This window comes from Pteropus alecto, unplaced genomic scaffold, assembly GCF_000325575.1.
Source record: "Pteropus alecto unplaced genomic scaffold, ASM32557v1 scaffold7, whole genome shotgun sequence".
In the NCBI taxonomy this organism is placed as follows: domain Eukaryota; kingdom Metazoa; phylum Chordata; class Mammalia; order Chiroptera; family Pteropodidae; genus Pteropus; species Pteropus alecto.
In genome coordinates this window covers 24034950-24048497 of record NW_006494614.1, presented here as the reverse complement: position 1 = coordinate 24048497, position 13548 = coordinate 24034950, and the positions used below count along the sequence as shown (strand labels likewise).

At 34.1% G+C, this 13548-nt stretch overlaps 1 protein-coding gene across 2 annotated transcripts in view; it reads left to right on the top strand.

The window, feature by feature from the left end:
- The window catches only part of ADGRB3 (adhesion G protein-coupled receptor B3), a 659277-nt gene that overhangs the window by 270199 nt on the left and 375530 nt on the right, over positions 1–13548 (top strand). For both annotated transcript variants that reach the window (XM_006926408.1, XM_006926409.2), the window contains 2 exons: positions 10352–10516; positions 10953–11117. In XM_006926408.1, coding sequence (XP_006926470.1) covers positions 10352–10516; positions 10953–11117 — 330 coding nt within the window. The remainder of the gene's footprint in view (positions 1–10351; positions 10517–10952; positions 11118–13548) is intronic.

The following is a 13548-nucleotide window of genomic DNA, read 5'->3' as shown; positions in this document are numbered from 1 at the left end:
CACATTTTAAAGGAAGAGACAGACTTAAGTGACAAATGACAAAGGCTAACAAGAATGGCAAAGACCAAAATAAATAATCATTCATCTACTCCTTGGGCGATTTTTCTTAGAGGCCCATTCAGGCACATATTCTGCATGTAAGCAACATAGCTGGGATATAAGTAATGTGCTTCTAACACATCGTCAAACTCACATTCAGTCCTATTTGCACTTTAAGTTCCCCAAGTTAATATCCTATGCTATGAGACAGTGATTCAAAGTTCTTCTGGAAATTTTAAGTATCTAAAACATCTTAAGACAATGAAAAACCATCCAAAATATAGATATTCAACAGTCATCTAACAAGTTTACTTGTTCCCTTTTACTTCAGAGAAAGACTAGTAGGTTCTTATACATAGAAATATACATTTAAATATGTAATGGCTATATTGAGTAACATCATTACTCTAGAGTTTTATTAATTCTATGAGTATAACTCATACATTTTAATGTCCATGTAATTATGAATATTGAGGAGCCAGAAGCCATGGTTACTTATTTGCAAATTACTCTCAGAAAACTTATTTCTGAAATCAGTTACATTCTGTCTTATTTCTGTCTTTCTATAAACATGCAGATAGGCAAGCACACAGACACATACATATATATTTATGCCCTGCCTTTTTTCCAAAGATTTGGACAAGCTTACACAAATTTTAGAATCTTTTATTTTTAAGTGCTGAGCTGTGACATTTACAGTAAATCAAATATAGTTCACTCTTATTTTTTCATGGAATGTAAAAAAGTAGATAACATGGTAAAATAAAAAATAATAGCTAAGTATAGAACCTTTTTTAATAGATTAGTTTTTATTACTTCTTTTATGTCAGTTGATCCCCAGTACAAAGATAAAATGGTACTGATCTGTTAAAATATTATCAACCAAGTTTCTTACAGTCTACTTTCCATGAACTTTTCTAGGAATAAAATGCTCGAATATCAGTAGATAGGGATACTAAGTTGTTAGAATTCAGATAAGAAAACTCATTTTCCTAAGCTGATATAGTTGTTGCTTTATCATTCAAGTAAGAACATCATCTGTTTTCAAGGTAGTTGTGTTTAACGGTATTACACTATCTTTGGAGTTACTCTAAGACCATAAAAATTGGATGTCTTTCTTTTGTATAGTTCTTCAATTTTTGGATTTTTGTTTATATTATTATTAAATTTGGCTTAACTCATATTCTCATAAATGAGCATTATGAGTCCATCTTGAATACTTAATGAATTTATCATGTACCATCTCTGGCTCCCATTATTTTCATTCTTGAATTTAGTTGCATCATAAAAGACGTCAAACTCTAACCATGTTGTTACTCAGTTTCATTACTATCTGAAAGGGAATTCTAATAGCTATGATTTTAAAAAAAGTTTTTATACTCTGCCAAAAGTTTTGGCATTGTGCTTTTAAAATATGCGAGATTTATTTGGTGTAAACATTTGGAATTCCCCTTAGAACTAATTGTCTTATAGCCAGACTCAGGCATCTTCACTAAATATAAAAGTATTGTCAAGTATCAACAAGATATAAGACACTACTAAGAAGAATATATAGTCCTTGAACTCAAATCTGTAATTTCTTCAGAAGATTCAGACATAAGCGTGTGAAAATTTGAATGTAGTTCTGAAAAACACATAAAAATACTCTACCTCAATGAAAGGTGGTGATTTGAGAACTCAGTGGTTCCAACCTACATTTCTCAGCAGATTCACCTTACGTGAGATTCCTAAGACATCATCTTAAGGGGTAAAACTGTGATAGGGAGTGCATCAATAATGAAGACAGTCAGCCAAGACCTACACTCGATTCTCCGTGGTTAGGCCAATTATGTATTGAAGACCAGAAGAGGACAGAAGAAACATTTGAAACAACAAATTGAGTCTCTTCTCACCACCTTTGCTAGATTTGACCTTGACAAATCTAGGCAGTGACATTTTCATGTGAGATCATGTCAAAACAGCATTCCAGAATCCTGCCTTAACAAACACACATAACCACAATAATGAAGTGGATGCTATGTAGGGTTGGTGTGTATTGTTCACATCAAATAATGAAATATGTTTTGTTCACAAAAATTTTGATATCAACTTCTAAGTAAATGACATCTCATTTTTAGCAGGTGTTTTCCTTAGTCAATGTTCAATTTTATCCCACTTCTTTGGAGGTGAGGGTAAACCATTTGCCTGGGATTTATATATGGAGAAAAGATAGAAAAGGAAAAGGTAGCTATAGTATTAACCTAGTTTAAGTCATTAATTACTAATTTGTCTACCATATCTGAGAACAGAGACAGGTGTTGGTTTAGGGAAGGTGGACCAGAAATATGGAGCAACAAAAGGAATTCACTAGGATTCATTCACTGACTCAAACATTATGTGACCCCATTTTCCTCCTTTTCTCATGTGTACTAGTAATTAATGTAATATGGAAGGATGCGTATGTATACGTGTATGTTCAATGGTCTTTGTGATCTGTTTCTCTTATCTCACCAAACTAAGAAATTCTCACATTCCAAGCTATGTTTTCTATTTTCTCTGAATTTCCATTGCTGTCACTAATCGAGCATCAAGTTCATAGTAGTATTAATTGATGTATTCGAGGTCAAGGAAATTCTCTTCCATTTCTTGTTTATCTTTCCATACATCTTTGTACCTGGTAGTATCCAATAAATTACTATTGAAAGGATTTTCTTGACATGCACGTATCGAAATTTCTAGTACTCATCCCAAAAACTTATAGGACATTTTCTGGGTCTATTTAATAATGCATTGCTATGATGTAGTGGAAAGATCTTGGACTTTTGCAAGAGAATACATATATTTAAATTTAGATTTCACCTTTTAATATCTGTGTTGCTTCTCTGATCCTTAGTTTCTTCATCTGTAAAATGGAGACAATTGTAATACTACTTCATAGGATTGTGAGAAGACTATGTGAGATGCTGTGTGTGAGAGAGAACTTGGTAAATAGCAAACAATGCATAAGTATTAATATCATTATTATGGCAATGCCCTCCAGTCAAGTCCATCAGAATGACACTTGTAGTTGAACAAGTTGGGCTTATTACTCTTGGCAGTGAGGGAAAATCAACATAGAGAACTGTGGGGCATCTCAGTAAAAGGGTGTTAGAAAAGACTTATTAAGAGTTTAAGGGTTTATATTTGTGTTTGGTGATTTTAGGGAGGTTTTAAGGAAGTGAAACTTTGCTCTGGATTTGATAATGTCAGGAAGGGGCGGGAGGAATTCCATGATTGGGTATCTTAAATTCTGCAGGGGGATGGAAGACTAGCCATCATTGGTAAAGAAGCAGGCGGGACTCACTCATGTTAGCTGAGAGAAGAAAATATTTGAAACTTTGTCAGTTTCACTGTGACCTTGTTTTTGTCTATGAAGTGTCCTTGCTTTATCTCACTTTATCACAGTCTGAGAGTGACTTTGTCTGTATTAATGTTCTCTGTGATGGTTTCAGTTCCAACGAGAGATAACACAGCCTAGCTATGAGCACCAAGCAAACTGCTAAGAGCACTGAGGTCTAGCTGTGTCAGACCAGTACCTGGAAGTCGCCTTGATGTGACTCCTCCTTCAGAGTGCTTTTGATCACTTTAGATGCTTCTGTTTTTAATAGTTTTTATTTTTATTAATATTTAAATGGAGAAAAGTATCAGACATAATAAAATGTTTACATTTTCTATGTAAGCCCTCCATTAAAATTGTACAAGTGTATATCCACAAAATGAAATTGATACAGCCTTTTCCAAAATTAAATTATTTAGAGAAAGTAAAAACTTAAGTTCTTAGTTCAAAGCCTCAGGCTTTATGTAATTTTATTTATAGTATATTATTTTATAGTAATATTTTTTCCCTTTGACAGTAATTAAAGATTGGAGGGACTGATGATCTAAGTTTGGTCCTCTTTGTTTTAGAGTTGATAAGTCTTATTCTGATATATATTTATGTAGTTGAGTACAAATAATATAGAAGATAGGGATTGAGTGATAGATTGAAGACTAAAACAAATGAAAAAGGATTGACAAGTTTTTATTTATGTCATGAAATATGTGTAATGAATTTAATTATGATTCTGTGGGAAACACAGTGGTCTGGAATTTACAAGACATGGATTAAGGTTCATTCTCAATCCTTAATTATAAATATTAATTTAGGCAACTTATTCATTTTCTCATTTATAAAATGGGGCCAGGATTTATTAACCTTCTATATCATAGGATTGTTATATGATTAAAATTAGGTGGAAAGATCTTTAAAAAGTATAAAACAATATAAAGTGGAAGAGATTTATCATGATTTATATGAGATTATTACTTTAAAAGGGATTTGGGAAGAAATAAGTGAAATAAATTCAGGACATTATGATAGTTTTTGAGTTCTGTTTTTTATGGACAGACTTAATCACAGATTCAAAAGGATTCTTTGGCCGGGTTTGTACAGAGAGAAGTACATACTTAGGGCTTCTGTCAATCTTTGAGATTGAGTAGAGTCAACACTTGTCAGTCCTGCCTTTGAGAAATGCATGTCTGCGAATTCAGAGCCTCCCTAGAGGTCCTGTCAAGTTGTAGTTTCCAGGTATATTTTCAGACTCTTACAAACCCTGTAAAGAAGGAAAGGATTACCCAAGGGTTGGTCCTCAGGAACACAGCCTTACCCAGGTATCTCTGCTATCTAGAGCAACAGGCTCCAGTCTCCTGTGGACCTAAAATTTTTATTCCTCAGCATCTATGAGTGGGTGACCTGCCCTGGTCCCTCTGCAGGGAGCCCTTCTGGTGAGGGCATTGAGTAGGAAGATGCAAAACATTTGCCTGATCTTGGTTTAAAGGTCCTTAGTTCTCTCTGCGTGAGGATGTTACAATTTGAAACTCAAATGCTGCCTCATTAACCTGTTCTTTAATTGATTTGCATTTTATCTTCTTAAACTTCCAATCTATTGTACTGCAATTATATTCACTTCTTGTCATTTCAGATTTTTAGCATTATTCCAGTGATCTTTCCCTGTTTAATTTATGAGATTTTAAAAGCGTGTGTGTTTATGAGTCCTGGCTTGCTTTCTTTTACTATTTCATTTCTTTTCTCATTTTAACTTTGTCTTAACTTACCAAGATTTTTTTTTTCTGAGCCTTTTCATGATAACTTGCTTCTATTTTTAATTTTAATTTTTAAAACGATATTTCATTTTGATTTTTTTTATCTTTGGTAGTTTAATTTAAAATGGCAAGTGGGAAAAATAGGTTTATGTTCCTCAACATGTACCCAAAGCAAGATGATGGCAATTTTTATATTTCAGTCTTGTATCCCCAAAAGGGCTTTCTAGTTCCCTGGGTAACTTCCAACTGCATAAAAACCTGTACTCTCCAACTTTGCCATCACTAAATCGGACAGCCTCAAAGACAGGGCTAGACTTCTTCTCCACCCAATTCCTTCCTACAAATAGCTTTATCAATCGGTGACAATCAACCCAGAACAGTCCCTGAAATGATAGTTTTCTTATCCAAAATGTTTGTGACATTGTGAATGAGTACATAATCCAATCTGTGTTTATTGCTTTTCAACCTATCCTATATTGTGACCATTATTGGTCAAGATGTGAAAATAGACTGAAGCAACATTTTCACTAAAATGTATCATAGAATTTAATTTGGCCCCATACACGGGAGACAGGTTTTTCTTCCAGGTGAACCAATTGCAACTCTATGATAGGAGGAAGTTCACATAAAAAAGTAAACCCCAAAGTAAAGGCTAGCAATTTAGCCTTTGCAATTTTAATTCTTCAGGATCCAGAAAATCTGGTAATGTGTCACATTGCTGAAGAGAAACTTTAACTGTCCCCAGTGTGACATCATTGTATAAAGAAGCACATTACGTGATGGTAAGACAGGCCAATCTCTCAGCACTCTCCCGGCTTCAGTACACAGCTTACAGTGCTCTTTTCTTAGTCACCTTTGTAAGATGGTTAATAAAGTAATGAGCATTAGGAGGTTTTAAATTGAAAAATAAGACTAAAAAATTCCAACTACAAATGCTTATGATGGAAATGAGAAATTGAAAAAGCCTAAGAAAGTGTTGATTCTTAAACTGGCTGCATATTATAGAAGAAATTATATACTTGATGCTTACCAAATAGTGTACCATGAAAGGATAAAAAGAAAGAGGAAGGATGATTAAATTTCCAAATAAATTTGGGAGACACATTTTTTAAAGTTTATGTAGTTCAGGACTCCCTTTATTATGTCTATAATGGCATTACAAGTTCAACATGTTCGAAATAGACATTTCAGTGTCAGGGCTATATATATACCCCTGACCTGTTTGAATGCTAGTCTAACCCAGTACAATAAAAAGGTTCCACCATTTACCTAACCAGTACATTAAAAAGGTTCCACCGTTTATCTGTTTTGGTAAGCCAAAATCCTAAAAGTCAACCTTGAGTCTCTATTTTTCCAGACTCTACCACTAACCTATCAGCTCTACATCCAGAAAATATCACAAACTTGTTCACTTTTTTCTGTCTCCACTGATGCTACCATGAACCAAGCCGCTATCGCTTTTGTCTGAGTTACAATATAGTCCCCTAACATTTCCCAATACCCATTCTTGCCTTTGTGCAATCCACAACTGCAAAAGTAAGTGTTAAAATGTAAATCATATCGCATCACTCCCCTACTTTAAAATCCTCCCATAACTCCCCATCTTACTTAATCACATGGCCTATGTAGTCCTACAATATCTGGCTTCTGCACACCATCTGACCCATCTCCTGCCACTTCCCCCTTTTCATGATCCCCACAAGCTTTTCTCTGTCTTTGAATGTGCATATCTTTCTTGACCTCAAGACGTTGCACTTTCAGAGAGCTTTCCACAGATCTTCCTATTTCTAGCTCCTTCTAAAGATAGGACTCTTGTTTGGTCTCTCCTAAGAGCTATGGCTGAGCGTTCAATATCACATTGCTTTTTTTATCATGTTCTCTTCATAACACTTCTAGCTGAAACTTGCTTGTTTATTCATTTGTTTACTTGCTTATCATCTGTCTCCACCACAGCTCCTCAGGCTGCATGTTCCATGAGAGCAGAACTTGGATGATCTTTGCCACCCAAATTTTCCCAGAGTGCAGTAGAACAATGCCAGTCACAGTGTAGATTCTCTGTAAATCCTTACTTGAGAGTGCATTGTGAAACTCCTAGAGGAGTTTTAGAGTGCTTACATTTCCCCAAATTATCAGAGAACACTTTTCTGACAGAATGACAAGATGTATAATCAACTTTCAATAGGAATACAGTTTTAGAAAAAAAGATTTGAGGTATTTTCAAATTCATGTGTTTGCAATGACTCTGGGGGTATCTCTTACAAATGTCAGAAGACAACTGTACACAAGGGCAGAGGAGGGTGTGGGGAGAGGCATTGATTGTCTCTATCTCTTGGATGTTCAAAAAAGTGAAGAGAAACCTGAATTCAGGGCCGAAGGAGAAGAAGTTTCATCACTTTGGGTTCCCAGTTAAGCATCAGCTAAAGAGAAAAAAGCACTCCCTTCACTCCTTGTGGTACCTAGTGAGTGGTTAGAAAAAATATTTCATAATGGTTCAGTTAATGTTCAATAAAAGGAACTTCTAGTTCTCAGTGGAAAAAAAAAACATCAAAAATGTCCATTTGATATATCTTCAATTTTATTATTTCTTTACTGTAACTGATTTTATAAATAAAACTGTTCCTGTCTAAAACATGTTTGCTGGTGTAGATACTAGTGATGAACCTCAAAAGGTTTCTCAGATTTCTTATATTAATTCATTCTTGAATTTTAGCCAAAGCATAAAATGTGGACATTGGCTGAAAGGACTGAACTACAAATTATAAATGTATGAATTTAAAATTAAAATTTTTACTAATGGTGATGAAAAGCCTTCTTAACATGAAAAGCCTAATGAGCAAAATACTTCATAAATATTCTCATTCTTTCTAATCTCTTTTCAGCAAGGTCTTTTCTCACTCATTGATCAATAATACAAGCCCTTGCCAAATTATCTTCTCTCTGATTTACACCTTTTACTTGATCATTCCTGACTCCACATCCCCTGAGTTTGAAAGATTTATTCTCTTTTCTTTGCCAGTGAGTGTGTAACTTACATTCTTTTAAAAAAAAATAACTGAAAACTTACCTAAAACCAGAATTCTTAAGTACATCACATATTCCTTTGTTCTAGTCATTCAGCACTGAATTAAGTTGGCACCACCTAATTCATTTTTGTTTATATGTTGCTTTATGAATAGTATCAATAATTTAAATACTCGTACATTCTTTTGCAAATAGATGGCAAGGAGCAGGCATGAATCATGTTTTCAAACCTTTCTCATAATGCTTAGGACTGCGAGGGTTCATAATGCAAGCTCAATAAATGTTATCTTTGAGAGCAAGATTCTGAAATGAAAAACTCACTTATCTTTAAAGTCAAACTAGGAAATGGATAATTTATAAAGTCCTATCAATTTACTAGACTTTTTTTTTTCTTTTTTGTCTGACAAATGGACTGCCTAGCCAATAAGATCGTATTAGGTACCTTTAATAAAGTGAGATGCTAATATACCATGAATGGGATGATTAAATTGGTATTTTGTGATTTTTAATCTCACAAAGGGTTTATTAAGTACAGCTAGATACCTATTAAACAACCTTCTTTTTAATAGATAGCTGCAAGGCCTGAAATTAGGTTGAAAGTACTTATCATAATCTGCCAGGTTTTCTCATTTGTTTGGATGGGTTTTCACAGCAACATTAGCTTATGTCGGAACTTTAGATTTCTCGTGAATTCTCTTTCACTGTGAGGAAATTGACTAAGAACCAAGGAATGATATTGGAAAAAGTAGACAGTCATATACTAGTGCTTTTATAACACTTATATGCTAGTTAATATTTTCTAAATTAGGTAAATCGTTTTGCCTGACTTCTTTGCCCACCTGTATTTTATGATTATGCCTTTGTGGCATAACTATGAGATTATGCCTTTGTGAATGCTGTCTCCCTTTTCTAAATTATCCAAGTCTCACCATACTAGTCTAACATAATTACCCACCCCCCAAATAAGTGTGATTTATTCTCTGAAAGCCTTCACGTGCCATGTTAAGATGCTATTGCTTTTAACCTTTTATTTACTTATTTACATGCATAAAATAATTTTAAGTTATAAGATTTTTAAGTTTCAGATTTATATTCTTTTATTTCTATGTCTCTCATAACACCTATCACAATATCTGCTAACTAATAGACCCTCAAAAAATCATTTGACTGAATGAGTAAATGAATGAATCTCAAACTGAATCTCTCAAAGTCAAGTTCAACAATCTATGTCATATTTTGGTCACCAGACACAGGGAAGTCATCTCAACCCTCTCTCCACTTCAGCCCGCATGACCAGTCCTTCAGGAGATCCTCTCAGCATGCATCCCCAGCAGCTCTCTCACCTTTCCAGGACATGTTGTCAGCACTGCTTCAACTTCCTAGCTCAGACCATCCCTACCCTCTCCCATAATTCTGTCTCTACCCTGTAGTAGATATGGTCATAGAATTCGATTTAAATCCTTCACTGGCTTCTGAATGGTCTGAGAATAATAGTCCAAATCCCTAACACAGTTAACAAAAAGCCTGCAAAATCTGGCATTGCCTTTTTACCAACCTCCTCTGGCAGAATGCTTCACCTGGCCCTCTTGATTCCATTCACAAAGACTTCATTCACAAACACTGGAAGTGCCCATGTTTCTTCTGACAAGGACCTTTGTATATCTTCATGGAATATACCCTTACCCTAGGCATTCCTCATTATCCTTCAAGGCTTGCCTGAAACCTCACTTTGTCAAAGAAGATTCCCCAGACGCTTTGAAATCTTCTCTCATAGTGTTTTGAAATTATCCTTCACGGCATTACTATGTAATTAACTTACTTAGCATGTAACAAATTGTTTAACTTATTCTAGGGCTTTCGTCTCTAAAATATGAGCTCTATGAGTTATCGGTCAGTATTTATTTTGTTCACTATACTCTGTACCCATCAAGGTCTTACATTTTTCAGTGATCAATAAATATTTTTGAAAAAATAAATGAATCTCTTTTGATACTGGATACGTAAAAGTAATTAGAAGTGAGAAAATAAGGTAATAGGATAGTAATAAAACCTAAGGCTAATGACCTTCCATTGTATCCCTTTAGAGTCTTTTGATTGGGACTCATCTTCAAAGTTAGTTTTACCTTATACTTTCTGCATAGCCTCCTCTACTGAAGATCTCCTTACGCCATCTTTCTTTCTGCTTTGGCAGTTGATGGACAGTGGCAGGAGTGGAGTTCTTGGAGCCAGTGCTCAGTAACGTGCTCGAATGGGACCCAGCAGAGAAGCCGGCAGTGCACTGCAGCTGCTCACGGGGGTTCTGAATGCAGAGGACCATGGGCAGAAAGCAGAGAGTGCTACAATCCTGAGTGTACAGGTAAGACCTGATTGCTACATTCAGGAGATGCCTGCCATTTAAAAAATGAGACAGAACCACGCCAAATGGTCATGGTATAATCAGATGATTATATATTTCTAGTAAATGAAGCCAATTGTAACAGAGCTCCTTCTTTACATCACATTAATAAAGCAGCAAAATTCAGGAGATTCTTAATTATCAGTTAAGTTTATAAAGTTTAGCACCAAACTTGTACTTTTTTAAGAGTAGACTTCAATGTCCCATTGAAGATTCTGACAAACTTAATTTAACTTCTGTTCATCACAATGCTCTTTATTTGACCAGCAAGTTAAATATTTGAATAAAGTTTATTCATGATAGTAAGTTAATAAAAACTGAACAGATAATAATTGTACTTAGATTTTAACATTATGAAGCAGTGAGCATGCCACTGATCATGACACATTTCTTTCAGCCAATGGTCAATGGAATCAGTGGGGTCATTGGAGTGGATGTTCCAAGTCCTGTGATGGTGGCTGGGAAAGGAGAATAAGGACCTGTCAGGGTGCAGCGATAACGGGGCAGCAGTGTGAGGGAACAGGCGAAGAAGTGAGAAGATGCAGTGAGCAGCGATGTCCTGGTAAGAAGTAAGAATGAACTGAGGTTATCCTAGTGAAAAGTATTACCCAAGGCAATACTTCCTCAACTGAAGAATTGCTAATCACTTGTTTCCATAATGTATGGGGTTTCTTCTGTTGATGTATCATAGGCGATTTCTTCTACAGATTTTTAAATTATTAGCTGCAAAATTACATTGAAAATATGATAAAACAAAGGTAGCCATATTGAATAATAACATGGCTAGATGATGATTAAATTAGTTTAGGAAATTAGTTTTTCACTATTTTCATGAAATATTTGTTTACTGAGAACACAAAACAAATTGCCTTAGATTACTTATAGTATAGATATAAAGACATGTTATATAGCCAAGTAAGAAAATAAAGAGATGACATTTGAAATTCAGACACTTGTAAAGTCTTCTGTTAATCCATCTTGATGTATGACCTTGGACATCCCATTTACTTGCTCTTGCCCCATTTTTCACTGTAAAAGGAAATTCCTTTGAGAAGCACATTTTAAAATAAAAGCAGAGTCTTAATTAGTAGTGAAAGAGTGGAAGTGCTGTACATTAAAGGATTTTATGCATAAGGATGAAAAAAAATAAAAAACGAAAGGTCAGAACTTGCCCAGACTACAGATTATATATTTTAAAGAATTGTTTAAGACGAAGACCCCCTTCCTAATTCTGTGTACATTTAATAAACTATTATTGACATACTGAGGACTTAATAAATGAAAATTAGGATGTTAGAATGATATCATAGGCAAAATTGTTATAAACATGCTAGAAATGGTGATAGAATGGAATTTTAAAATCCCACTGTTGAGTACAAGGGAAAGTGTTGAACTTAGAAAATTTGAAAACCCAGTTAGAGTCATATTGCTGCTAATAGTTCTTTGTAGGCCAGCTTGCTTATCTCACTGGCTTTCTGGTTCCTGGTGATGTGTAAGGTGAATGTAGCTGTTTGAGGTTCGTTTTTGAATTCAGAAAGCTGTGCGTTTCTGCCTCTGTCTAATATAACTACTTCAATTTAGAAAAAGCAAGGCATTCTAAGAGATATCTAAGGATCAAAACTTTGTATTTCTCCGTACTTAGAATTATAATGAATTCTCTAATACCAACAGAAACTGGTCTCTTAGAGTATCAATATGTCAGTAGATTTTTTTTAGAGCTTAAAAATATCTAAAGTTCGTTTTGTTAATTCTGAAGGCCATGTGAATTCAGGATGATAAATAACCAGCATGCAGGGTTTTGTTGAGAAGGATATCTCTGCAGATGAGCACTGCGAAATTTCTCCTGTGCTGCATAAAAATTAAGAAGTATCAAACAAAAACATTTATTTTTGCCCACGGAGAAATGTCATAAGAACAGTAGGCATGATTAAATAAAATCTTTCTCATACTTAACATCTAAACTAGTCTTAGCATGCCAGGGTTCTTAGCTGGGCTTTTAAAACTATCTTTCAGCTGCATATATAGATTAGAGGTAAGATTGTGCTGCTGCAATCAAATTTACAAAGGTTGCCACCTGCTGTTTAGAAAACATTTTACATATCTATTTACAAAAAAAGACATACCTTATTTGCTAGGTTTTTTTTTGCTTGCTTTCGTGATTTAAAGCAGGTTGAAAAATTATACAAAATGGTAAAAATTTTTTATATTATGTTATGTTATATTTATTATATATTTTTGGAATTAACTAATATTTTCATTTTACTCTTTTCGATAATATGATTTGAAATTATATATGTAGCAATATAATGGCTCCAAATTTACACATTAACAATCTAAATTGAAAAAACGTCCAAATTATCTTAACAGTTGCCAAGGTATTTTTCTCCTTTTGTCAATGACAAAGCCTCAACAAATGTTCCTTTTAAACAATGTTTCTGGGTTTTTTAAGTATTATTTTTAGTATTACTGCTTATTCTTAATTTTCCTTCAGATAGTTAGAAAGAACTAGTATTTATTTTTATGCTTTTCTTGATTTGGTTGCAAAACAAATTAATCAAGTTTGCCAAGAGACTCTCTGTTGTCAGGAAGGAGAAATTGAATACGCTCACATATTTATCTGGATAATTAATGAAAATAATAATTAATCATCTGAATTTAATCAAAAGCTGTTATGATGTCTATTAAAAATGGAAAATAAAAATGTTTTCCCATCAAGATTAGGATAATCCTTTATTGGTAAATAGAGAAAATAAAAGTATTAAAAACAGCAGTGCTGACCAAAAATAGATATTACTCTTGGCTTCATAAGAAAAGAAAATTAGAGGGATGAAAAAATCATGTTTTTTTTTTTTTTTTAAATACTGCTTGTTTAGGAATAGAGTAGTTATAGGAGAGATAATTAAGTTGACTAATTTTTAAATTAGTCAAACTCATCAGATAAGGATTTCATTTAACTCAATCTTGTTGTGCACGCCCAGGCTTTGAGGGTTGAA